Source organism: Rhinoraja longicauda, chromosome 1, assembly GCF_053455715.1.
Source record: "Rhinoraja longicauda isolate Sanriku21f chromosome 1, sRhiLon1.1, whole genome shotgun sequence".
NCBI classification, from domain to species: Eukaryota; Metazoa; Chordata; class Chondrichthyes; order Rajiformes; family Arhynchobatidae; genus Rhinoraja; species Rhinoraja longicauda.
The window spans coordinates 108,486,975-108,513,851 of record NC_135953.1 but is presented as its reverse complement, the minus strand read 5'-3'; the positions used below and the strand labels follow the sequence as shown (position 1 = coordinate 108,513,851).

The window sequence follows — 26,877 nt, the reverse complement described above, 5'->3', positions numbered from 1 at the left end:
GGGGATAGAGTGGGTGAGTGTCGTCAGTTGGCGGAGGGTTGCCGGGCCCGCAGGGGAGGTCCTGTGGTGTGCTGTAGCAAGTTTCGTTCAAATTGGTGTTATATTAAAAAAGTTCTTGACATTTTAAACTTTAATAAATCCCTTAAATCCCTTTTCCACTTGCATGTCCAAGATGGCCACGATGGGAGCGGGACCTGGCATAAGGAGATGACAGTTGAATCTTGTATTCAGCATTGTTGCCAATAATGTGTCCTCCTGACCTATTCTACACTTAAAGCAGAGTTTTCTGTAAATTCACTTTGCACTCGAGTGACGGGAGTGGTGGCCAATGAAGTGTGCGGGGGGTGCCCAAGATGGCCGCCAGGGGCGGGACCCTCCCGAGTAACGGGAGTAGCGGCTAATGAGGGGGGGAGAGCAGAGCAGAAGAGGCGGGACCCGCCGCAATGGCCGCCCTATTCTTATTCACCCTAAAACTGATATAATTTCCCCGTTGTTTCATGTCTGAGATTGGCATCTCATTTCAGGCATGTTTAGTTTTAGTTAGAGATGCAGCATGGAAAGAGACACTTTGGCCCACTGAGTCCGCCCCTATAAATGATCACCCATGCTCATGTTACTCTTGACATACTTCACTTGTAAGGTCAACTGACCTGTGAACAAATTTGCAATACTGGTTGGTACTAAAGCTGATGTTCGTCTATCTACTATTATCTTTTCTCATTGTAGGGATACAACTGAATATCTTGGTGAGCAAATTCAGAGAAAATCATATTATTGTGAGGCAGAAAAAGTCAGTAGATTTCCTCCCTGTAAGGCCATTAGTGAACCTAACTTTTTTAACAATCCAGTAGAATTGTGTTTAGCATTACTGAAATGAGTATTACTTAATCTAGAACTTATAACAAATTTAGGAATAAAACATTTTGATAATTGTGGCTTTGGAAAACTTTTCACTGTTCCTTGGTACACGTAACAATAAACTATACTCATTCGTGCCTTGAAGCAGAATATTGTGTGTTCAAGCTTCATACTGAGACTTGGCTGCATAACCTAGACTGTTTTCTTCAGTGATGCTGTGATGGGATTTCAACTCATGGCTCTGGTTAATTAATCTAGGCCTTCAGAATACAAGTCTAGTAAGTTAGAAGCAGCAGTAACACTGGCCATGATCGCTGAGAGTCGGAAAACTGCTACATCAAAGCAAACATTTTTGTTTGTGTTTTAAATAACTAAATATACAATATCTAATGATATAATTTACTGTCTCTAGTATCTCATTTCTGCTATGTATTCTTCTGACACCGATCTCCTTTTCCACTGCTGGATTCTCGCTTCTGCTGTAGATATTTTCTTTGATAAGATTTTATTGCTAATGGTGTTTTTTGTTTCTTCACTCATTATTTTCCTTTCCTATGCCATTTCAAAATGCAATTCTTCCAGTTTCACATTAAGCCAGTAGAAAGAACAGACCTTAATGAAGATGTAAAAGCTGTACAAAGGGGCAAAGAATACTTCTGGGAGCAGTTTAATGGTCTCCAAACATTAATCAAGTGGACAGAGTATAAATCTGAATATTAAATGAGCAGGTACCAATATTAATGCAATAAAATTTAAAACCGTAGGAGGACCATGTTACTGAGTATTAAAAAAATGGAAAATCATGTATGTGCATCCTTCAATTTATCTGTACTGTGGACTTGTGATAATCTTAAAGAAAGATTTGCATTCATTGCAGCTAACAGAGAATATTCAGTATGCATCTTGCAAAAGGAAATACTTTAAAATATGTTTGTTATGCAGTCAAGTGTGAGCCAATTTGTGTATACAAGCATCTAGAAGCAGCAGTGAAGTGAAAGGGTGAATTGAGGGAAATGTCAAATGTCAGAGCACCCCTTGGTGTCCTGGTGAAAATCCCAGGTTTTCAGCCCTGGCATCAGTCTAAAGTGGTGGCAGCACCTTCACCCCTGTGGCAGCTGCCCTTGTGCTGAAGAACGACTCCTCAAGGAGTCCACTGGGACAGCACAATGATTCAGGCATTTACCGGCTCAGCCTAGCAAATTTGTTCTCTGAGCCTCCACTGGATCCACATTTGCAGCAGTTCCATTCAAGTGAAAGGGAGAGTAAATGACTACCACGAGAATGGAATATGGTAACATCTATGCTTTAAAAATAATCTTGATAAAAAAGTGGAGATTGATAGATTCATTATTAGTAAGGTCAATAAAGGTCACTGGGAGAAGGCAGGAGAGTAGGGTTGAGTGGGAAAGATAGATCAGCCGGTCAGACGTGATTGAATGGCAAGAGCCGACTCGATAAGACTTATGGTCTTATTATGCAGTTAGCGTGCAGGTACAGCAGGCAGTGAAGAAAGCTAATGGCATATTGGCCTTCATAACGAGAGGATTTGAGTACAGTAGCAAATAAGTCCTTCTGCAGTTGTATAGGGCCTTGGTGAGACCACATCTGGAGTATTGTGTGCAGTTTTGTTCTCCTAATTTGAGGAAGGACGTCCTTGCTATTGAGGCAGTGCAGTGTAGGTTCACGAGGTTAATCCCTGGGATGGAGAGACTTTCAAATGAGGAAAGATTGGAAAGAATAGGCTTGTATTCACTGGAGTTTAGAAGGATGCGAGGGGATCTTATAGAGACTTATAAAAACATAAAAGGACTAGACAAGCTTGATGCAGGAAAAATGTTCCCAATGATGGGGGAGTCCAGAACCAGGGGACACAGTCTAAGAATAAATGGGAGGCCTTTTAAAACTGAGGTGAGAAGAAACTTTTTCACCCAGAGAGTTGTGGATTTGTGGAATTCTCTGCCACAGAAGGCAGTGGAGGCCAATTCACTGGATGAATTTAAAAGAGAGTTAGATAGAGCTCTCGGGGCTAGTGGAATCAAGGGATATGGGGAGAATGCAGGCACAGGTTACTGATTGTGGATGATCAGCCATGATCACAATGAATGGTGGAGCTGGCTCGAGGGGCCAAATGGCCTCCTCCTGCACCTATTTTCTATGTCTATGTCTATGACAAATGGCCTAATTCTGCTCCTATGTCTTATGGTCTTATTATGCAGTTAGTTTCAATGCGTTAAGTTCAAAATGGTGTGTAAATGTTTTTTTTAGCTTCGAAATGTAAAAAAGAAATGGCTTCAATGCTTTTAGGAGATTGATTTTTCTCTATTGTTCAAAGTGTTACTGTTTGTGAATGTCAAAGACATCAGCATCCAGTCAGTGAGTACTGACAGCTGTGACTGCTGTGAGGCCAGGCATGAGGCCTCTGAGAGTACAGCTGACTGTCCTGTGACAGCCACTGTGCATCTTTCACACTCACCGCAAGGCTCCCAATTAAAGACTGGGCCAAGGGCTACACTGGAGCAAACTACACAGGCCAGGTTTGGGGCAATGGAAGATCTACCTCAATGTTTGCCTCAATGCTCATGATACACCTTTTTTTTACCTTTTCTTTTTAGGAAACTCGCTTTCTGTCAACACAGTCTAAACGGAGAAAGGTAAGACAAAACCAAATATTTGACTTAATGATCTCAAATACTAAGTGGACTGTCAGGTGCAATGGGACTCTTGCGATAGTTATGAGATTCCTTGAGAGAAAACTCATTTTGGTTTCTGTGCCATGCAGAGTTAGTTAACCAGAACCAGGCCACCATTCAGATCTCCACAATGTTGGATTGTTTTCTCTGGAGCATCGGAGGTTGAGGGGAGACCTGATAGAAGTTTATAAAATGATGGGAGGCACAGGTAGGGTGGACAATCAGAACCTTTTCCCCAGGATGGACATGTCAAAGACTAGAGGGCGTAGCTTTAAGGTGAGAGGGGCAAAGTCCAAAAATGTGCAGGGCACGTTGCTTTTTTACACAAAGTTTTGGGTGCCTGGAACGTGCTGGCAGGAGTGATAGTGGAGGCAGATACAACCGTGGCATTTAAGAGGCTTTTAGATAGACCTATGGATATGCAGGGAATGGATGGATGTGATCATGTGCAGACAGAGGAGATTGGTTTAATATGGCATCAAATTCAGCACAGACATTGTGGACTGAAGTTTAGTTTAGTTTATTTATTGTCACGTGTACCGAGGTACAGTGAAAAGCTTGCCTTTTCTTATGTTGTACTATTCTATGTTCCATAATGTTCGTGGAGCTGAGGAAGGAAAAAACACGGTCATCCCTAACTAGAGCAACTGTAGATTCTGAATACATGGTGTCTCTTTTTAGGTATATAGCTCTCTGGAGACTCCTATGTTCTGCCCTTCGATCTTGCATAATAAGGTCTGCTGAGAATGGCTTTTCTTGTTAGGTTTTATTACAGTCAGTGCATCTGTGAGTTGCAGTACTGGGTAATTAATCAATGTCAGACATGACCTCTTGCTTGTCTGAGCAAGCTCTGTAACTCCATTGAGTTCCAAGATGGATCCGTTACAAAAAAATGGTTGCCAAATTGTCATCCAGACTACAGGTCTTTCCCCGATTACGGCAGGTTTCCATTCCTGAAAACTGTTCATAACCTGAACAGTTCATGAGTCGGAAATGTTGCTGTGAGCCAAGTTCCCACCTGATAGCAGATGCCTGCTGTCTTATAGCAGCCAGAAAATCCATCCTGCTGATTTCCCAAATCCTTGTTTATAAGTGTAGGCTGGGCATAAGTCAGGCGCTCTTAAACTGGGGAGAACCTGTAGTAATGTATCGAAAATTATTGTAATGTAGGTATTGAAATCTGAAATAAAACGGAAATAATGGAAATACTCAGCAGGTTGGGCAATAGGTGCAGCTAATAATATGTTGAATTTTAATCACACAATGCATTGTGATCCCTCTGATACTAGATTAACAAGGTGTTAATCAAGTCATTTAATTTTGTTTAGTTTGGAGATATAGCACCGAAACGGGCCCTTCGGCCCATCGAGTGTGCGCTGACCAGTGATCCCTATACACTAACCCTATCCTGTACACACACTAAGGACAATTTACAATTTTTATCGAAGCCAATAAACCTACAAACCTGAAAGTCTTTGGCGTGCGGGAGGAAACCAGAGCACCCGGACAAAACCCACACTTTCACAGGGAGAACATACAAAATCTGTGAAGACATCACCTGTAGTCAGGATTGAACCCGGGTCTCCGGCGCTGCAAGGCAGCAACTCTACTGCTGCGCCACCGTGCCACCCCATGCCAATTCTCTCTGGTCCATTAGAAACATAGAAGCATAGAAAAATAGGTGAAGGAGTAGGCCATTCGGCCCTTTGAGCCAGTATGATCATGGCTGATCATCTAAAATCAGTACCTCGTTCCTGCTTTTTCCCCATATCCCTTGATTCCTTTAGCTCTAAGAGCTAAATCTAACTCTCTCTTGAAATTAATATATGTTAACTTCTATTCTCTCATAGTTTCATGCCCAAACCATCACTGGACAGTTAGAAGAGTTGATCAGCGGTTGATCAGCCATGATCGCATTGAATGGCGGTGCTGGCTCGAAGGGCTGAATGGCCTACTCCTGCACCTATTGTCTATTGTCTATTGTCTATTGATCCTTGCTCCATTTTGCAGATTGATTGATGTGTTTACTATTGTTATCGGTTCATCATTTTGATGTTTGGGATATTATGTAGTCTTGTGCTGTGGGATATCAGGAAAAGCAACGGCCAAGTGATTAATCAAAAAAAATGTTTTCTTCTTAATGTTTATCAGAGATTAATGGGTGGATAATCCATGAGGCCAATATTACAATGAAATGTATATATTCATTTTTGCTTTTAGCAACTGCCTTGTTCAACTAATGAAACTGTTTTGACAGACACTGTTTATAGATAGAGCAGTAGTCATAGCAACAATGAACATTGAGAATTGGTGCAGTTTTGTCTTTCAAAGAAAGACAAATTTCCCATCCCATCCCCCTCTTCTGAGCACAATCACCACATGACAGGCTGAACAGGGCGGCACGGTGGCGCAGCGGTAGAGTTGTTGCCTTACAGCGCCTTGGGTCGATCCTGACCACGGGTGCTGTCTCTACGAAGTTTGTACGTTCTTCCTGTGAACGTGTGGGTTTTCTCCGGGTACTCTGGTTTCCTCCCACACTCCAAAGACGTACAGGTTGTAGGTCAATTGGCTTCTGTGAAATAAATTGTAAACTACTGTATAGGATAGTGCAATGGGGTGATCGATGGTTGGCACGGACTCGGTGGGCCGAAGGGCCTGTTTGCATGCTGTATCTCTAAAGTCTAAAAGGTCCTGGAATTGCTGAATGCTGCAGACTGCAGTGTGCCCAGTTGGAAAATGAGATGCTGAAACTCAACCTTACTTTGAGCCTTGCTGATACAATGCTTGAGTTGGCAGATAGATGGATCAGTGTGGAAATGGGATTGAGAATTAAAGTGGTCATTTGGTCTGTGGCCTCCTGCACTGTTCTAACGATGGCCAATGTAAGCTTGTGTATCAACACCTCTTCTTCCATCTGGGCACATTGCAAACTAGATATCTAATTTAAATAACTTGCATCTGATTGTATCAGAATTGTACAAATATGCTGTACAAATTGTACAAATTGTACAAATATGCAGATTGTATCAGAATTGTCTATATTTGCAGTATAGCTATCCATCTCCTTCTGATTGATTTGGAATTGGCCAGACGTGCCGTATTGTTACACATTTCCCTTTGTTACAAAATAACAAAAAGGGTCCCAGCATGGGGGTGGGGGGCGCCATGACCAAAGAGGGGGAGGGGAGGAGGGGGATGGCAGGAGGGAACAAAGAATTTCACAGTACCAAGTACATGTGACAAAAAGGTATTAATCAATCAATTGATCAATTAAGTTACACCAGCATTTTGTGATACCTTCGATTTGTGCCAGCATCTGCAGTTATTTTTCTGCACAATCAATCTGTAATAGTAATTCTGCGCAGTTCTGCCATTTTCCTTTTAGTTTAGGATCCCAGCAGCAGCTTGTGGCTGTATTTCAGTGTCAGTGTGTTCCTTCCGTTTTTCCCTCCCTTTCTAGCAACCCTCATTAATCTTCACATACAGAGATAATGCAACTGCCCTTTATATTTCTAAGCTGGGATACTCTTTCATCCTTTCAGTAACTATACATGAATATGCATTAGTGTCATCACTGTTGATGGAAGAAGTAGTAGCAAAGGTTATAGGTTACTTAAAACTATAAATTCTTTGCAATTACATTTCTCTCACCCCACTGGGTTCCAAAAGAAACAAACCTAACCTAACTTATCTTCCTCATAAATTTCTCTGTTGCTTTTAAAATTTTGCTATAAAAACAATGCAACAACAAAATCTATCCATTAAAAAGTACTTTAAGTCTTTTCACAAATCCAACAGCCTGACCGCGGGAGAAGACGGCAGGGAAGAGAAAAATACATTTTGGCCTTCCATCACAGTGAGGAGGGACTGGAGGAGACTCACTGTGATGGATGTTTCTTTTTGTTTGGTGTTAGTTGTGATTGTATGTGTTATTGCATTTTTATTGATTATTCTTATTGGTCTTATTGTTCAACTGCGGGTAATGTTTCATTTCACTACACATTTATGTGTATGTAACAAATAAACGACTATTGACTATTGACTATTTTGCCTTCAAGACATTGGCCTTGGTAGTGCCCAAGGCACAAAGTGCTGGAGTGGCTTAGCAAGTCAGGCAGCATCCTTGAATTTTGTGATAAGACGATGTTTCAGGTCAGGGCCCTTCCTCAGACGACTTCTTCCATCTGAAGTAGGGTCTTGACTTGAAATGTCGCCTATCCATGTCCTCCAGAGATGTGTCCTAACCCGCTGAGTTACTCCAGCACTTTGGGTCAATTTTTGTAAACCAGCACCTGCAGGTTCTTGTATCTCCAAAGTGTATGTGATGACCAGTACACACAACATGAGTGGATGCATACTTTGCATGGGTTTGTAAATGAATCCCAACAGTGGATGCAAGCCAACTGTGCAAGCCCTGATATTTCTTCAATCTCTCGGGAAGGATCGCAGGAGAAGTTTGGGTTTGAAGCACAAGGAATGATATTTAAAGAGCACCAGTCTGGATAACCTTTACAAAACCCTTACAAAGGAGTAAAGAAAAACACTGGTTATTCATTCCAATGATAAAAGGATTAAAAGGGCTGTCAGTGTAGTCAGAAATGGTTTAAAAGGTCAATGTATCCACGGGAAAAGATTATGGGGAAAGCAGGACAATTTCCTCCTCCCATCCAAAGAAAAATATTTAGTGGTGGGAAATCTCACAAGGAAAAAGTTAAAATAAGTGCGCTGCTCTGTCTCTGTATTACCTTGCATCTGGGACGCAGGCAGGCAGACTGCTTGTAGGCAGGTTTCCAGGCCATTAAATCCCCAGAGGTTTCCTTCTTGTTCTCTCCACTGCAATTTATTACATTACACTTCATTGTCAAGGCGAATGTGATACTGCTTGTTAGCTGGTTTTCCTATTGGTGTACCAATGTAACTGTTCTTAAATCCCAAAATGAATGGCACGTCGGTGTTACCATGGTAATAGAGTAACTTGCTATTTAGACTTTTCTCTTTGAAATAGTCGATTGATAGGCATACATTTTAGTGATCTGTGTGAGCATGTTAATTGCTCGATCTGCTTTATGGAGCAAAGAAATTTGGTTTGAAATACAAATGTACTTCAGAGAAACTCAACATTGATTCAGTTCTTTACATTTAATAAATGTTAGTTAGTCAGTCTAATGCAGCAGTAATATATTTATCAGATTATTTTCATTTGTATTTTTATACCCATAAAAGCAGCCAAGTGGTTAATGGCTCAGTGTGACTCTTGACGTATTTTTTTTATTCAGAAATTGTAGGGCAGGGAAAATATTACTTGACCTGAGGTAATTATTCTAATTAGTTGATAATAGCAGGTAAAAGAGCATGTTGCAGTGGAGCTCAGCTGAAAGAATATAGCTGTAATGTGCAATCAAGGCAAAACTTGAATAATATTCCTATTCAAATAATAATGTTTATCCTCACTTATTAGTGCTGGATTATTTTTAAAATGGGATCATACTCTGCCAAAATGTAGCTCCATTCTGTGGGAGTAATTAAGGGCACAAAAGGAAGAGTCACAGGAAGCTTGGGATCTGGAGATCCTAATGGTAGAAACTCGTCCATGTGAGCATCCTCGCTGTGTCACATAATCAGATTTACTCCCTATGGTTCAATGGTGCTTTACTTGTGCAACTGCACAGGGAAATTCTTTTTGCATATTTACATGTGCAGGCACTGCCATATTTTGGCGCCATTTCCATAGACTAAATTCTGGTCTGCCCGCGTGCTCGGTCTACTGGAGCAGTTCCCGATCCAGGTGAGCCCCAGGCTGCTGCAGGACCTGCCTCTGTCGCTTTCATCTGGATCAGTCATCGAGTGACCGTTATGGGGTTAGGAGGGAGAGATAGATCAGCCATAATTGAATGGCGGAGTAGACTTGATGGGTTGAAATGGCCTAATTCCACTCTTATCACTTATGAGCTTATGAGTGGGAATGGGAAATTTCGACAGTCAACCTGGGAACTATTGAGCACTGTTGGAGGAGCAGTCTAACGGGTTTGGAGGATCAGTCGAAGGCAAGATAGATATAGGGGCTGCAAGAGCGTTAAGGTTGGTGAGTGTGGAAACCCATGTTTTGGAGGCTCTTCTTATCCAACAACAAGTAAATCTCAAATGCATATTGTGGCCTGGCCTGGGCCAGTCTACTACTCGCACTGTGTCACCAGAAAATGTGTGTGATGCCACGACCTCAGGTAATAATTATATCACAGGGCAAATGTGAACCTTACACAATGATATTTGAATATCAAATACACACTAGTGAAGTCTGGGGGTATGGGGAGAGGGAAAGAATGGGGTACTGATTGTGGATATTTTTTTAGCCATGATCACATTGAATGGCAGTACTGGCTCGAAGGGCCAAATGGCCTACTCCTGCACCTATTGTCTATTGTCTATTACCCCAACCCCCTTCCTCCCACCTACTCCACCATTCCCAATCTGATATTTTGGAGCTCCTATCTACTCAGATACTCTAACATTTACCTATTTTGCTTTTATTATGTTAGGATATTGAGCCATTGAGTTTTTCAATTTTAACCCATGGCACGCACCATTGCAATGGGCTTGATGATGTTAAAATCCAGACCTAAATGCCATTTGCAGAAAAGTAGGTCAATCTCTGAGTTGTTTAATCCTGTGTCAATGAAGATTTCTGGCTCCCGAGATATCACGACAGGGTTCATTTAATCAGGTGATCATTTTCAAAAGTCAGTATTTAATTGTCGCGCATCAGGAATGGAACAATGTAATTCTTAATTGCCGCAGCTTCGCAGGCACATTAAAGCAACAACATAATAAAAAATATACAATAAACAATAATGCAACAAATGATCAGTTACACTCGATAACCAGACTGGAATTGTGCAAGCCAAAGTATGTAATGCAACCTATAAAAACATCTATAGTAGTTTATTGCTGAGTTTAGGTTTGTGGTTTGCCTGGTACAGTGTGGGTCTGGATAGGAAGAAGCTGTTTTTAAACCTGGAGGTAATGGTTCTCATGCTCCTATACCTTCTTCATGATGGCAACTGTGAGATGAGATGTGTGGTCAGTGTAGTTTGAGTCTTTGACATCAGCTGTCTTCTTGAGGCAACGTTTCCTGTAAATCCCTTGGGTGGTATCCCCACGAGAGACCAGGTTCTTTTTTAAATTTAATACTCAATCTTGGACTTGACCAACTACATCTAACTGCCTATTATTACTTTTCCTTTTAGAATTTAATTAAATAAATTACAAAGTTTTTCTTTTGCAGAAGCTTCTGAGTTCTTATATTGCAAAGTTGCTTTTATGGATGTCTGTCTAGAAATGTTGTAAAATGGTGCAGCAGTTTTCACCTGAGCTGGAGATCACATAGCCTCATCGTGTCAGGATTTTATTCTGCAGAGTCTGCAGATGTGAACATATCTGGGATATTAGTAAAAATAATATGCAGGTATTATTTCTCTATTTTCCAGTTCATTGCCGTTTATGACTATAATCCATTGCAAGACAGCCCCAATATTCATCCAAGCCACGAATTGGCTTTTAAAGAGGGGGATATCATTTGGGTGTATGGAAATCAAAGGAGGGATGGCTTCTGTGAGGCAGAGGTAAGCAACATATATTATTTTGATGCATTGTGCATCACCAAGAATCATTGGACTTCAGAGTAAGAGGGGTGTGGAGAAAGAGTTGCAGAGTTCGAGGAACGATACAGGTAGTATAAACTCTGTGCCCCATTCAAACTGCATTGCGCAACTGTGTATACACTCTCCACCGATATGGTAATCTCTGGGCAGAGAGACAAAAAAATTCAGAATATCGCAGGCCATATTTAGGATTGGATAGAGGTGAATTGAACAGTACCCCAGCTTATCGAATGACCGTTCAGAAGCCTGATAACAGAGGGACAGAATTATTTCGTTTTTTTTACATTTTTCAGCACTATCCTTTAAAAGTATAAAGGTCACAAACTTTAAACATTACATGTTCTGGTCACCATCTAAGGCTGAACCATATTCTTTGAGTCCTCAGAATGTTATTTGACTGCAAAATGAGCCTCAGTGTAACACAGAATTGCTGATATCCACCTGCAAGATATTGCTTGCCCATGACCCAGACTAACCTCACACACAGCTGAAAAACACATCCTACTTATTGCCTCTGGCAGACCTACATTTATTCCGTCTCCTTCTTCTTTCAGTTTAATTGTCATTATGAAAATTCATGCATCAGAGAAGTCAGCTAATTATAGAATTAATGTGCTAAATTAAACAGATTGTGTCATGGTTGGCATGTTTTTTATTATAGTTCTATTTCCTCTCAATTATATCTGGGTAACTTTCCACAGATAACAATAAGAAGATGATTTTAACATCTGCAATCATAATTTCAACATTTTATTTTGTCGCTAGGAATTCTCTTGATAATTGCATTCTGAGAATGTTGGAGGGAAAGGTGTGTGGAAGGAACGATCCATGACACTATTTTGAATAATGAGGGAATGATGGCAAATGTTTATTCGATAACCTACACTGTTAATCTGTTGAGGAAGGAACTGCAGAAGCTGGTTTAAACCAAAGATAGACACAAAATACTGGAGTAACTCAGCGGGACAGACAGCATCTCTGGAGAGAAGGAATGGGTGACTTTTCGGGTCGAGACCCTTCTTCAGACTTCATCAGTATGAAGAAGGGTCTCGACTCTTCATCACCCATTCCTTCTCTCCAGAGATGCTGCCTGTCACGCTGAGTTACGGCAGCATTTTGTGTCTATCTTCTGTTAAAACTGTTAATGTGGTCAGTGCTTCACTATTGTTTGTTGGAGCTTGCTGTGCATAATGTGGTGCTGTCTTTCCTCTATAACTATACCTCGCAGGGACATCAGGGATATCTTGAGACTGTGAACAGCACAAGTCAAGTGCAAGCTTCACCAATTTCTAAACAGATCACCCAGTCATTTATCTCATGACTACGTGAGGGGCTGGGCAGTTGTCTGGTCTGCTGTTGCAACAAAACCTCATTGGCAGTGAAGCAAATTGGGTCATCCTGAGATTTTGTAAGAAAAAAAGATTTGCATTTATGTAGGTTCTTTCACTATCATCTCCTCTAAATCTGGCTTCTAAACACACTGGTAACACCATGTGCTGAGTCAGCAGCACTCTTGGTGGAAATGGATAGATGATGTTTCAGGTCAGGACCCAATCCATGTCCTCCAGAGATGCTGCCAGACCTGCTGAGTTACTCCAGCACTTTTTTTGTTGTAAACCAGCATCTGTAGTTCCTTGTTTCTCCTTGAAACACGCCACTTTGATTATCTTTCATTGTGAATGCTACGTAATCTTATCCATTTTTGTCTGTAAATGATTTTTAGATCCGTCCTGTTACATATTTCTACATTTAAGTTGCTATTTAAATACAGGTTTTGCTGGGATGTCTCGCACTCCTTAAGTTATATTTGACACTGGGATGGTTTCTTTGGAAACATTATTTGGGTCTTGTCAACATTATTGCATCTTTATTCATAACAGTTCATTGGGAAAAGAATCACCCATAATTGTAATAATCATTGCATCTGATTCTCGACCCATCTCCCATCTCACCAGAACATCACCAAAGCGCATTTATTCCAATACAATAAATGACTGAGCAGTGGAGATATAATTCCAAAGTTCATATTTTTGAACCCGGTTGATTATCTGTTCTTTGCAGAATTGCTGTCCTGTAAATATGCAAATGTGTAGCACTATTATTTATGACCCACTTGATACGCCTTATCAAGTATATTTTATGAACATGCTTTCTTTTAAGTAACTTCAATTTCCATGGTAACATGGTGAAAACCTGCCAGGATAAACTGTTTCCATAGAAATTTTAACTAGTCAATTAGAAACGTTGGATAATGAAGCATGCACCAAGCATCTTTTCCTCTGCTGTAAACCATTGTATAATTGTAGATAGAAACATAGAAAGAAACATAGAAAAATAAGTGCAGGAGGAGGCCATTCGGCCCTTTGAGCCAGCACCGCCATTCATTGTGATCATGGCTGGTCGTCCCCAATCAATAACCCGTGCCTGCCTTCTCCCCATATCTCTTGATTCCACTAGCCCCTAGAGCTCTATCTAACTCTCTCTTAAATCCAGTGATTTGGCTTCCACTGCCCTCTGTGGCAGAGAATTCCACAAATTCACAACTCTCTGGGTGAAAACGTTTTTTCTCACCTCAGTTTTAAATGGCCTCCTTTTTATTCTAAGACTGTGGCCCCTGGTTCTGGACTCGGCCAACATTGGGAACATTTTTCCTGCATCCAGCTTGTCCAGTCCTTTTATAATTTTATATGTTTCTATATCCTTCTAAAAAGGATGATAATCAAAGATGTACCAAAACGTCTCAACAAATACATTGTCTACAATTGTTGATCAATGTGTTTAGAAAGTTCATGGGTAACAAAGCTCCTGTATTCAACAAACATCCGATCAGATTAGTTTATTGTCATCTACACTAGGGTGCAAGGAATTTTCTAGATTGCATGAAGTTCATAGATTAAGCAATAAACACAACAATGAATATATGAATCATCATTAGACAGGAGTAAGATGATGTATGACTGGTGGGTGGCTAACATCTATTCAAGAAGAAAAAGCCTGGGCAAAATAGAAAGATCAGTGCACCTACCATATGTGGTAGGTAATTTACAGGAGAGGATTCTGAGGGATAACATCATGTGATGACGATGCTATGAGGCTGCAGGGTGACTTGGATAGGTTCGGTGAGTGGGCAGATGCATGGCAGATGCAGTTTAATGTGGATAAATGTGAGGTTATCCATTTTGGGGGCAAGAACAGGAAGGCCAATTATTATCTGAATGGTGTCAGATTACGAAAAGGGGAGGTGCAACGAGACCTGGGTGTGCTTTCAGTCACTGAAAGTAGGCATGCAAGTACAGCAGGCGGTGAAGAAAGCTAATGGCATGTTGGCCTTCATAGCGAGAGGATTTGAGTTTAGAAGCAAAGGGGTCCTATTGCAGTTGTACAGGGCCTTGGTGAGACTGCACCTGGAGTATTGTGCGTAATTTTCGTCTCCTAATCTGAGGAAAGAAATTATTGCTATTGAGGGAGTGCAGCATAGGTTCACCAGGTTAATTCCCGAGATGGCGGGACTGACATATGATGAAAGAATTGGTCAACTGGGCTTGTATTCACTGTAATTTAGAAGGATGAGAGGGGATCTTATAGAAACATATAAAATTCTTAAAGGAGTAGACAGGCTAGATGCAGGAAAAATGTTCCTGATGTTGGGGGAGTCCAGAATCAGGGGTTACAGTTTAAAAATAAAGGGTAGGCCATTTAGGACTGAGATGAGGAAACATATTTTCACCCAGAAAGTTGTGAATCTGTGGAATTCTCTGCCACAGAAGGCAGTGGAAGTCAATTCACTGGATGTTTTCAAGAGAGAGTTAGATTTAACTCTTAGAGCTAAAGGAATCAAGGGATATGGGGAAAAAGCAGGAACGGGATACTGACTTTAGATGATCAGCCATGATCACATTGAATGGCAGTGCTGTCTCGAAGGGCCGAATGGTCAACTCCTGCACCTATTTTTCTATGTTTCTAAGATATATACATATGGATAGACAGGTGCTGATTAGGTACTCAGCATGGTTTTGTACATAGGAGATCATATCTTGCAAATTTGATTGCATTTTTTTGAAAAAGTAACCAAGAAGGCTGACAAGGGCAAGGCTGCAAACGTTGTCTATCTGGACTTCAGCAAGGCCTATGATAAGGTTCTGCAAAAAAACTCCTCACTTCAGTAAAGCACTCTAAATTTCCAATGCTCCAAATAGCCCGCTAAGAACACAAATTGCAGTTACAACGCAGTTGCATTGTGTCATTAATGTTTAAATACATGACAGAGTTGGCTCATTGATAAAGTAATGAAGGCTTTGAATCAAAATCTATTAATAAGACATTGTTATGTTAATTCGCGTTTTCCCAGTGCTAAGTATTAAATTAAGCCTGGATCTGTGCATACTTTCTATATTTATTATGTTTCAATCTGCTTTTCCAATGTTGCTGGGGGCTTGCCAGCTCTTTTGTGCAATTTGTCACTATATTGAAAAGGTTCTTTGTGAGCTTGCTTTTTCTGAAAGAATTGTCAAGTAGCAGGTTTGACCCAGTATTGTCCTTCTGAGAATTTGGCTGATGCTCTCCATAAAGATGTAGTGCAGCACACAAAAATGCAGCTTAACATTTAAAAAAAGATTTCAAAACATACAAAGCTGGCTTTGTATGGAAAGACGTTGGCTGTAAAATGTACTGCACTCCGTTTAGTACCTGTTAATCCCACCTCTCCCTTCCCATGCCACCCCTGAGAATACAGAATAGTAACATTGCTTTTTTTAAATGTTTTCTCCATACTGTAATAGTTTCTATTTTCCTCTGCTCCTTTCTAATGTTGGAGCCATTGAATCTAAGGGAGCTTTTCAGATTATGATTTGGTCAATTCTGTGTATGTAAACCAGCCAATATAAGAGCTGTATTAAAAAGCATTTTTTTTAAAGCATTTTTACCTGCAAATGCTTTGTAACTCTATCTCCAGATTCTCACACAGTCTCCTAACATGCACAGAAATAAATCTTCAGATCCTGAAATTTTTATGAAGGTTGACTCTCTCTGCTGTAGGGACTATGAACTAAATTTCTTTATGTTTTTTTGGTAAAACATTATTTTTAAATGAGGTAAATACCTATAGGTAGTAGGTTGAGTGTTGTACTTTCCTTTGGTTTTCTGCTGCCATCCAGTTGATTTTCTGCAGTCTGCAGATACTCTGTTCTGTATGTATTCCCCCTGATGGAGTTCTGCCGGTGGTGACTGGATGCTTCTTGGGACATGACATTACGGTCTTGCAACTGAGGAAGAGAAGATAATTTTAGCATTAGTGCATTGCCTATATAATATCAGTTGCCCTGGAACAGTTTGCATATAGATTTTGTAGACCATTCAAAAATACACAATGGCATCCATAAAACTCTGACATTCCTAATATGGAGTTAATCGGGGGAAATATATTGGCCCGGAATGTATATTTGACATCTCGCCTTCCTAATTACTCGTCTGTTTATTTTTTTCTGTCCAAATTGCTGAAAGTGTAGGATGATAATAGAAATGTAGAAAATAGGGGTAGGAATAAGCCAATCAGTCCTTGTGCTTGCTGTGCCGCTCCAAGTGATCATGGCTGATCGTCCAAATTCAGTAAATGGGCACAAAGTGCTGGAGTAAATCAGCGGGTCAGACAGCATCTCTGGACATCATAGATAGGTGATGTTTTGGGTCAAGACCCTTTTTCAGACTTGCTTTTCAGGTCTGGTCCCTTCTTCAGCAGATCCTGGATTCCAAATTCAGTACCCTGTTCCGGCCTTCTCTCCATATCACTTTATTTTTTCACCCATAAGGAGTAGATATATACATAAATATCTTCTTGAATATTATTATCTCGAAGGCAGTAGCTCTGAATCTTGTGACCATCGTTCAAAGTATGGGAGTGAATGCATCTAATTCTAAAATGTTTCCTGTATTTGCAGGTTAATGGAAGGCATGGTCTAGTACCAATCTGTTTCCTTGAGGACACCATCATTAGATTGCCAAAAACTTTGAAGCACAATGCAGTAAGGGTCATGTATTTTGTCATTTATTTTACATAATTTTTTTCCCCCTTTGTTCTGCAAATTAGACAAACTGATGAAACCAATGTCAACAAGTCCTCTGGACATGACAGTTTGCAAACTGGGGTCTTAAAAGAAGTAGCTGCCATGATAATAGGATTACAGGATAACATGATAACAGGATTTTGTTTACTAACATTCCCTTGATTCTGGATAAGCCCCAGAAAATCAGGGAACAGCAAATGTAATGCCACTGTTCTGAAAAGGAAGATGGAAAGAAGGACACAATAGCCAGTTAGGCCAACATTTCTGTTTAGTAAAATATTGGATCTATTTTCAAGGAGGCAATAGCAGGGAGTAAATAAAACAATCAGGTAAAATCAACTTGTTTTATAACAAAAACTCTCATTGATAATTCACTACAGTTCTTCGAGGATATAACAAATTTGGGTGGATAAAGGGGAATGTACATGTAATGTGTTTGCTTTATCAGAAATCTTTTGATAAAGTGCCACATAGAGCAATAGATAAGAATTGTATATTGGCTGGATAGAGGGTGAAGAGTATTTTATTGCCACATGTCCCAGACAGAACAATGAAATTCTTGTAGCAGCACAACAGAATATGTAACGATCGAAGATAGATACAAAATGTTGGAGTAATTAGCAGGACTGGCACCATCCTGTCTGCCTGTCCCACTGAGTTACTCCAGCATATATAACTCAAAGAGATGATGGTGTAAACCAGCACCTATAGTTCCTTCCTACAGAATATGTAAACATAGAACTCTGTAAACAATATAATCGACTATCAGGGTGTCTGAATAAATGGGTCACGCTTGGAATGGCAATTAGTAACTTGATCGGTGCCATGGGGATCAATGATACCCATCAACTATTTACGATGTACATTAATGACTTGGATGAAGGAACTGAGTTGTGCTGCAGCCAAATTTGCCAATGTAGCAATGATTGCTGGATTAACAAGCTGTGAGAACGGCACTGCAAGCCTCAAGGGCTATCGATAAGTGAGTGGGCTCGAACCAGGCCAATGGAATACCATGAGGGAGATGGTGAGGTTATCCACTTTAGAAGGAAGAATTAAAATGCAAAAATATTATTTAAATGGACTAAGGCTTAAAATTGTGGTTAAAAAGCAATCTGGGGACCCTGGTGTATGAAAAACAAAATGTTGATATGCAGCTACAGCAAGTAATTCATAAGATTAATGGAATGTGGAGCATTATTGCAAGGGGTTTATAGAGTATAAAATTACGAAAGTTTGAATGCAACTTTACATGGTGCTGGTCAGACTGCGACGAGAGTATTCAGGTCAGTTTTGGAATTCACATTTAAGGGAGATTTTACTTGAATTCGAGGCTATGCCAAGACAGTTCACTAGGTTGATTCCTGTGTGATTGTTTGAAGAGAGGACGAGCAGATAGGGCCTATGTTCAGATGAGAGATTATCTTATTAAAGCATAAGATACTGAGGGGGATTAACAGAGTGGATGCGAAGAGGATATTTCCCCCAAATTAGGGTATCTAGAATTACGGTCCATAGAATATAGGGTTGACCAAAATATATTCATAGTCCTTTTCATTTTTGCAGCAAATAATTGCTCCACATCTTCTAAATTTAAACAAAACAAACAAACAGCTGGAGGAATTGCTGGTCAGGCAGCATTTGTGGAGGCAAATGGATGGACACTGTTTTGGGATCGGATCTTCATCAGATGCTGTATGACCTGCTGATTTATCACAGCGCTTTGTGTCTATCTTTGTGTCTATCTTTGTGTCTATCTTTGTGTCTATCTTTGAATTAAACCAGCATCTACAGTTCTTTGTTTCTGCTTTTATTTTCCAGCCCTGGTCAGTGAGTTCACCTCCAGGATGTGATGGGATGCCCAGGCTAACAAACTCCTCAGAACACCTCCACAAATAAAACTCTAACAGGTGACTGTTGATGAGAATAGTATGTATGCGGCACGTTTTTTTTGCAAATACATATCGTTGCAAATTTGTCATTGTTTGCTTCCATTCAACTAAATGAAAGGCACCATTTCTTGCAAGTGAACTGCAAGTACAAGTGCAAGTGAAAGTGAATATAGCCACGGCTATATTGTATGTTGACACAAGTGCCAGGGGATGAATAATTCAAATATTTAACTTATGAATGGTAACTGATTGAAACATTCTATACCATTACCATTGATCTTTCAATGTGTCACAGGCTTTGGTTGTGCAAATACATTACAATACCGATGTGTGCTGATCAAACCACAGTTAGTTGGTTGAGCTCGCCCCATTGCGAGCCACAAATGAGTACTCAGTGATGTGATAGCGGCTTAGAAGGTAGATTGGCAATAATTTGAATTCCTTTGGGTGAATAGAGACCATTAAAATATGAATGGAAAAGCTATTGAATTATTCCTTCAGTACTTTAATGGTAGGTCTTTCAGTGATAAGGAGACCATAAAAGATGTAAATTAATTAAAAACCGAGAACAGATTCTGGATGACTATTTCCTTCGTGATCACAAAGGAATATATACTCTGCAGATAAAGATAACCAAAGCAACATATATAGCTTTTATATGAGTGAAAATTTTATATAAGTTGAAAGATTCAAAACAATACATCTACTATGATAGATGCTAATTCTTCTTATGACAAAGAAGGTTAGGGAGAAGATATCAGTGGAATTAATCATTGAGGAAATAATTGTACAGAAGGGAAGCACAGATTAAAAACTGTGAATGTCTTGTCTCTGATCGTAATGATAAATAAATCAAACAAGCAGCTGAAGTTTTCAGTTTTATTTTAAAGATTTTCGGTAAAGCAAAATAGCTTGACCAAAAGAGGTGAGGGTAGTTTCCAGCAGAGAATTAATCAAATATAAGATTCTCTGACATTTTGAAGAAATAAATAAGATCTAATATGCAATTTACTAAGTTCTAGTTTAGCTTGTGATGCAAAACAAATCCTTCCGGAAGGTGTTTAACTGAGGTTCATAAAAGACTTTCCTTAAGTAAAATTCCATTGAGATTTGAACAACGTATTGAACATGGATTTGAAATTGAAGTGTTGAAACTACAGCTACTTGGTGAACTACAGCCACTTGGTGAAGGATCTTATAGAGACGTATAAAATTACAAAAGGAATAAACAAGCTCGATGCAGGAAAAATGTTCCCAATGTTGGGGGGGTCCAGAACCAGTCTAAGAATAAAGGGGAGACCATTTAAAACTGAGGTGAGAGGAAACGTTTTCACCCAGAGAGTTGTGAATTTGTGGAATTCTCTTCCACAGAAGGCAGTGGAGGCCAATTCACTGGATGAATATAAAAGTGAGTTAGATACAGCTCTAGGGGCTAGTGGAATCAAGGCATATGGGGAGAAGGCAGGCACAGGTTACTGATTATAGATGATCAGCCATGATCACAATGAATGGTGGTGCTGGCTCGAAGGGCCAAATGGCTTCCGCCTGCACCTATTGTCTATGTTTCTATGTTTCAAAGTATTGATCGGGATGAACCAGGAGTCATTGACTGGACCAATTCTGTTTCTAATTTGCAACAATAGCTTGGATCTGGGTAAAACATGTAAATTGTTCAAGTGTACAAAATATATTAGACTAGGTCAGTGGAACTGCAGGTAAGGAATCAGAATAAATTGAGCCTGATGAAATTTTATACCATATGATTGTTATAAAGCACTGGAGAGAAAAATGGTCAACATATTGGTTTTATTTTCAATTCTGCACATCAAGGCAGAATGAATACACTTGATTTATGGGGAGGTGCAAAGATGAATCAAATGCAGATCCCCAGGCATGGAAACTGGACTTTGAAGAAAGCAATGGAGAAACATAGGGCAAGAAATATCTCTTATTTTATATGTGTGATGCTGTAACTAATGAACTGAAATTATTAAATGGTGTTTAATGCACATACAACTTTAAACAAAAGGAATTAGAAGGGCAAATAAGTGGCATGAAATATGATGGGCATTTTAGATTGAGGAAAATCCCAATGTAAAATGTATAGGATGGGCAACAGGGTAACCAGAGAAAGAATAGGACTCATTGGGAACTAAAATGTCAGTCTTTACATGGAACCAGAGGATGTAGGTGAGGTTTTAAATAACAACTTCTTGGGAAATGCCATTGCGATTCGAGTATTCAGGAGAAGATGATGAGGTTCCAGACACATTGCCAATATAAAAATGGTAAAAGATGTCTTCCCAAGCTTAAAGGAAAATAACTCCCCAGGGCCTGATCAGGTGTATACCATATTGGTTTGGGGGGCAAGGGAAGAGATTGCTGGACCCTTTACAGACATTTTAAATCTTCACTTGCCACAGATGAGGTGTTAGATGACTGGAAAATAGCACATTTGGTACCTTTATTCAAAGAAGGCAGCTGTGGTAATTCAGGTAAGGGATGGAAGGTTTAAAGAAGATTAAGGAATAATAAATTTACTCAGAAGATAGACACAAAAAGCTGGAGTAACTCAACAGATCAGACAGCGTCTCTCGAGAATAGGAGTAGGTGATGCTTTGAGTCGAGATCCTTCTAAAGAATGACTCTCAGTCACCTATGCCTATTCTCCAGAGATGCTGTCTGACCTGTTGAGTTATTCCAGTATTTGTGTCTATCTTAGGTTTAATCCAGCATCTGCAGTTCCTTCATACACATAATAATTTTACTCAGAATGTGTTTGGAATCTGAAACATAGTGGCTGGGTGAAAGGGGAAAGCAGGTACTTTCACAACATTCTAGACAAGCACTTCCATCACTAATGCAGAGAAGACCACGTATCAATTGCAAGCAAATGGGATCTGCATAGATAGATACCAGATGGTCAGCATGGATATGATGGGTTGCTGGCCTTGTTTCTGTGCTGCATGATGGTGACTCGATAACAGTATTCAGCACATATAACAAAGGGCAAATTCATGGCATGTTCAGTCTTGAAAGATACATTTGAGAGCTGGACATGAAGGTATTAATACCACAAGACCTGAAATTGGGTGAGTTTGGCGAGGCATGTCAAAAGGATAGGAAAGTCCAAACAAATATGAAATAAGAAACCTAGACTAATGTGTCCAAAGCTAATGATGTTCTCAGGACATGAAAAGGGACATTTACGAAGGGTGGGGCAGGACACATCAAGGCTAGAGTGGTGGTGGCCCTGTGACTATTCAGTGGTTAACTTTGACCATGAAGCATCCTGATGATTTAATCATATCCATGGAGAATAAATAGGTCAAAAATATTGAGGTCTCGCACTTCGATCAAAAGTTACAGATGGAACGAGGGCAAATGGTAGCTGATTATGTTGGCAATCTGATGAAGTTATTGCACAGCATGCTTTCTGCAAACATTGTGTGGTATTAGATTAGAAACCTTCAAACAGTAGCGAAAGATCCCCACTGATCAGCAACAGATGTGATTCTGATGAAAATCATATGAAGTACCAAGCAAACAAGTTGTTAGTATCAAAATTAACATCAATCATGCCTGCATGTGGAATGTAGAATTTAACTGACTCAGGAAATAGTTTGCCTGGTAACAAAGGGTAATGGGCGATAAAAGCTTTTTCACTGTACCTCGGTACACGTGACAATAAACTAAACTCAAACTCAATACTGTCAGTGGCTGAGAATGAATTATTTTGTGGTACAATCCAGATGGTAAAACGGTCACAGGACACTTTATTTCATGTCCTCCTATCACACTTTCACATTGCACTGGCATTCCATTAATCATATAATCTCTCATGTAGAGTACTCAGCTTGAGACCTCCCCTCTCTTCTTTCCCTTTTGGATTTATCCCTAATGTCTCAGTTCTTAAAGTTAGTAACTTCAAACACTAACTCTGTCTCTTGTCAGATGCTGTCTGACCAGCTAAGTAGTTCCAGCATTTCTGGATTTCATTGCAAATTTCCAGCATTTGTAGTATTTTGTTTTGTAAAACATTTATGAAGCTAACTGTGTTTTGTACAGATTTATAATGTGGTCACACTTTATCTGTTGGCTTTAATCACAATAACAGTCAATCTGTGGATAATCCTTTTCACCCAAGATGCTGCCTCACCCGCTGTTAATCCAGCATTTTGTGTCCATCTGTCTAATCTATGGATAATGCTGTGTTAGGCACGATATATGCAACATATTATAAAATTTATACATTTAATAACTAAGTTGTGTCTACTTTTTGTTTTTGAAATATTTGCAGGTATGAAGTTTAAAGGATGCAGGTTTTGTCTAGAAAGTTGAAATACACACTGCTGTTCGTCAAATAAACCTCTTCAGAAAATCTTCTATGAATTGCTGCAGCCTCTGAGTACAAGCTGGGAGTCTCTGCTGAATGAATTTGTTTTGCTCCACTCACAATTCGGTGCTAAAACCCAACAAAGATGCAGCCTTGAATTAATCTTTGCCTATAATTTGTTGCCAGGTATTCAATTCTCTTACTACCTCTCCAACTTATTCCAGTTTTGTATTCCTTGCCAAAATACCAGAACGTTGCACTTGGTCTTTTGTGTCAAATGTCCTGGTGCAGTTTTCATCTTTTGAATAAAGAAAAAACAGAGTTAGTAGCAGCCAACTAAACATGAAATAAAATGGAACCAGTCTGTATTCTAAATAGAATTAAAAAAACATTGTCGTGCCATTGTTCTGCTTCTGAAAACAGTTGGGGAAGAACTATGCTTACTAAATCACTGTAAAACAAGGTATGTTTTAAACATTTTGTACAGCCATATTCACCTTATATTTGATGTATTTTAATTGACGATCGATATCATGGACAAAAAAAATAAATCAGAAGAGCCTCCTGGTGAATTAATTTACACAACTGGGTAGGTCTGGTAGATGCACAGTCTCTTGCCCAGATTAGGGGAATCGAGAACCAGAGTACATGGGCTTAAGGTGAGTGAGGGAAAGATTTAATAGGAACCTGAGGGATAACTTTTTCACTCAAAGGGTGATGGGTATATGGAACAAGCTGCGGGAGGAGGTAGTTGGGGCAGGCACTATCACAACATTTAAGAAACATTTAGACAGGTACCTGGAAAGGACAAGTTTAGAGAGACATGGGCCAAATGCAGGCAGGTGGGATTATTGTCCTTGGGACATGGTGGCCAGTGTGGGCAAGTTGGGCCGAAGGACCTGGTTACACATCGTAAGACATTTTAGCCCATTCAACAGTGTAAATGCAACTTTTGTTATTATGTGACTATTGTATGTTGAACCATGTATGTGTGCTGAATATGAAGGAACGATACCATGCATGGTTTCCTAGTGGCACTTTAAAGAAAATATTTTTTGAGCACAGCTTCCGGGAAACAAATTTGTTTAACATTTCACTTCTTTTGAAGTGTACCTCAGGACTATTCGGGGCAATAGTGCTTTCTTGTCATTTGTTCTATATTTGTATATTTTGTGTACAGTTTAAAACTGCTTGCTTGCACTATTCATTGTCTATTGCACCTGGATAAGAAAACATGAAACTGCACTAAAAGATCAGTTATGAAAGTAAAACTTCTGTTCTTAAATTTGCGCTTGCAAGTAAATTCCTTCTAAAACATAGACGATGTGTCTGAAAGGAAAGTTTATTGATAGCTGCAGTATGAACAACCTTTGTATTTGACAATAGAATAAAGTAACGATTATGACAGCTCTTTCCACAATGGCCTAGAAATACCCTTGAATAATTCTTTAGGATTCTCTGACAGCCCATTGAGAAATGCATAAACAATTGTACCTTGAAAATTTTCAATGTTCGAACTCTCCCCAGACACCTTAGTTTACAGAGGCTCCTGTAATGGTGTGTGCTTATTGTATTGAAAAGTTAACATATAGTTTATTTCATACATTTTAAGCAACATGTGTCCCATCAAATCATCATAAATAAAACATAATTAATGTCAATTGTATTCTGCACCAATTAATCAGTAATGAGATAGGTTTAGTTTCAGAACAAAATTTGACCGTAATGCAGAACCTGACTGGTAAAGAATGAGGAAATGGTAGCCAATATATTTTTGTGCATGAGATAAACTTGTTCTGCTGAAGTGAGGGAATGGATCAAACAAAGATGTCCCTTTGCATACCCTTTCCTCCAACCTCTTGTAATGTTTGTTAATATGATACTTCGGTGCATGAATTATTGATATTGTATGGTGGCCTTGTGACAAATCGCAAATCTAAACTTTAATCTGCTTACATAAAACCAGCGGAGTGGATCAATCTTCACATCTTTACTTTTTTAAAATTGGTGTGACAAAAATGTATATGTAAATATGAACACCCAGAGCAGGTTTTCATTTAGTTTTTTTCCCCATTGTATATAAACATACATATCTAGAAATTCACCTTGCTCAGTTGCACTTAACACTCTTTTATTGCAGCATCAGTGTGTTGGAATCTTCTTCTGAAATTTATTCCATTGATTTCAATTGAACTAAATACAGAAATATCAGCTGAATATTTCTGCTGATCATGCTGTACATTGTATTTGGTCCTCTGACCAGGATTGGATTTCTAGCCAACATTATTCCTTGCACATTCTGAATCTTTCAGTGCCTTACAGAGGCAAACAGGGATCAAATATCTGTACTGGAATTCATTAAAAGCCAAAAAGGTTTGTTTAGTCTCTCCAAGCCAAATTATTTTATAAAATAATGTGTTATGGTTTCTACAAATGACTTGGATGAGATTTTTTTCTTTTGGTACACAAGGTCCTAGCAACAGAGGAATAAAGTTTAGATATGCATTTTATTAAAATAGAAGCAAAAGGAAATGTCTCAGATTTCTAATGTATATAATACTGAATACATGTAGCGTAGTCCCAAATGTTTCTTAAATAGATGTACATCACTCCTTTGTAAAACATTTATTAAATAGCACTAAAAATTACTTAAAATTCTGTTGATTTACTTGTTAATAAAATTGTAAGGTTATTTTTATAAGCTGGTAACATATAAATGATTTCTACACATTTGTATATTGTATAATGTATGCATTTTGTATTAAAACTAAATTAGGAAGTTCTTTGGATTTCATGTGTTTATTGCCTTTCAATTTTGGATATGGATATTTATTTGTTGCCTCCAGTGTTCAAATGCAACGAAAGTTAATGCATGGGTTTTATTATCAAATGTTAGTGTGTACATTAACATAGAAATGAGATGAATCCTCAAGAAGGACCAAATCATATCCAGTTGTAATCCAGTTCTTATTTAATGCAAATCCACAGCATATAATTTGGCAATAAATGTTCCATTCACAATAAATTGATTCATGAGAGGTGGTCTTAAAGGTGAGGATGCTCCTCAAACTGCGGAGCATCCTGGACAATACAGCTCACCCCCTCCATGACACACTGGGCAACCTTAGGAGTACCTTCAGCAAGAGACTGGTTCCACCAAGATGCAGGACAGAACACCACAGGAGATCTTTCTTCCCTGTGGCTACCAAACTGTACAACTCCTCCCCCTTCTGTCATGGGGAAGACTGAAACTGACTCTTCCCTCCTCCCCCATCTTTGCACATCCCCAATCCTTTCCACTGGTCACTTTAAATTAATGTATTTTGTGTTTTTTTTATTGTTGGCAGATCAATTTCCAACTTAAATAACCTTCTATCGTATCGT

General features: G+C 39.3%; 1 protein-coding gene across 5 annotated transcripts in view; it reads left to right on the top strand.

The window, feature by feature from the left end:
* The window catches only part of LOC144596125 (uncharacterized), a 95,356-nt gene extending 69,202 nt beyond the window's left edge, over positions 1 to 26,154 (top strand). For 4 of the 5 annotated variants that reach the window (XM_078404319.1, XM_078404313.1, XM_078404324.1 and 1 more), the window contains 5 exons: positions 3,471 to 3,509; positions 11,033 to 11,167; positions 17,140 to 17,223; positions 19,087 to 19,175; positions 23,458 to 26,154. In XM_078404319.1, the coding sequence (XP_078260445.1) occupies positions 3,471 to 3,509; positions 11,033 to 11,167; positions 17,140 to 17,223; positions 19,087 to 19,164 (336 nt within the window). In that variant the 3' untranslated portion in view covers positions 19,165 to 19,175; positions 23,458 to 26,154. Of the gene's footprint in view, positions 1 to 3,470; positions 3,510 to 11,032; positions 11,168 to 17,139; positions 17,224 to 19,086; positions 19,176 to 23,457 lie in introns of those variants that run through there. The other variant, XM_078404331.1, reaches the window with a different exon arrangement.
* The last annotated feature ends 723 nt before the right edge of the window (positions 26,155 to 26,877 follow it).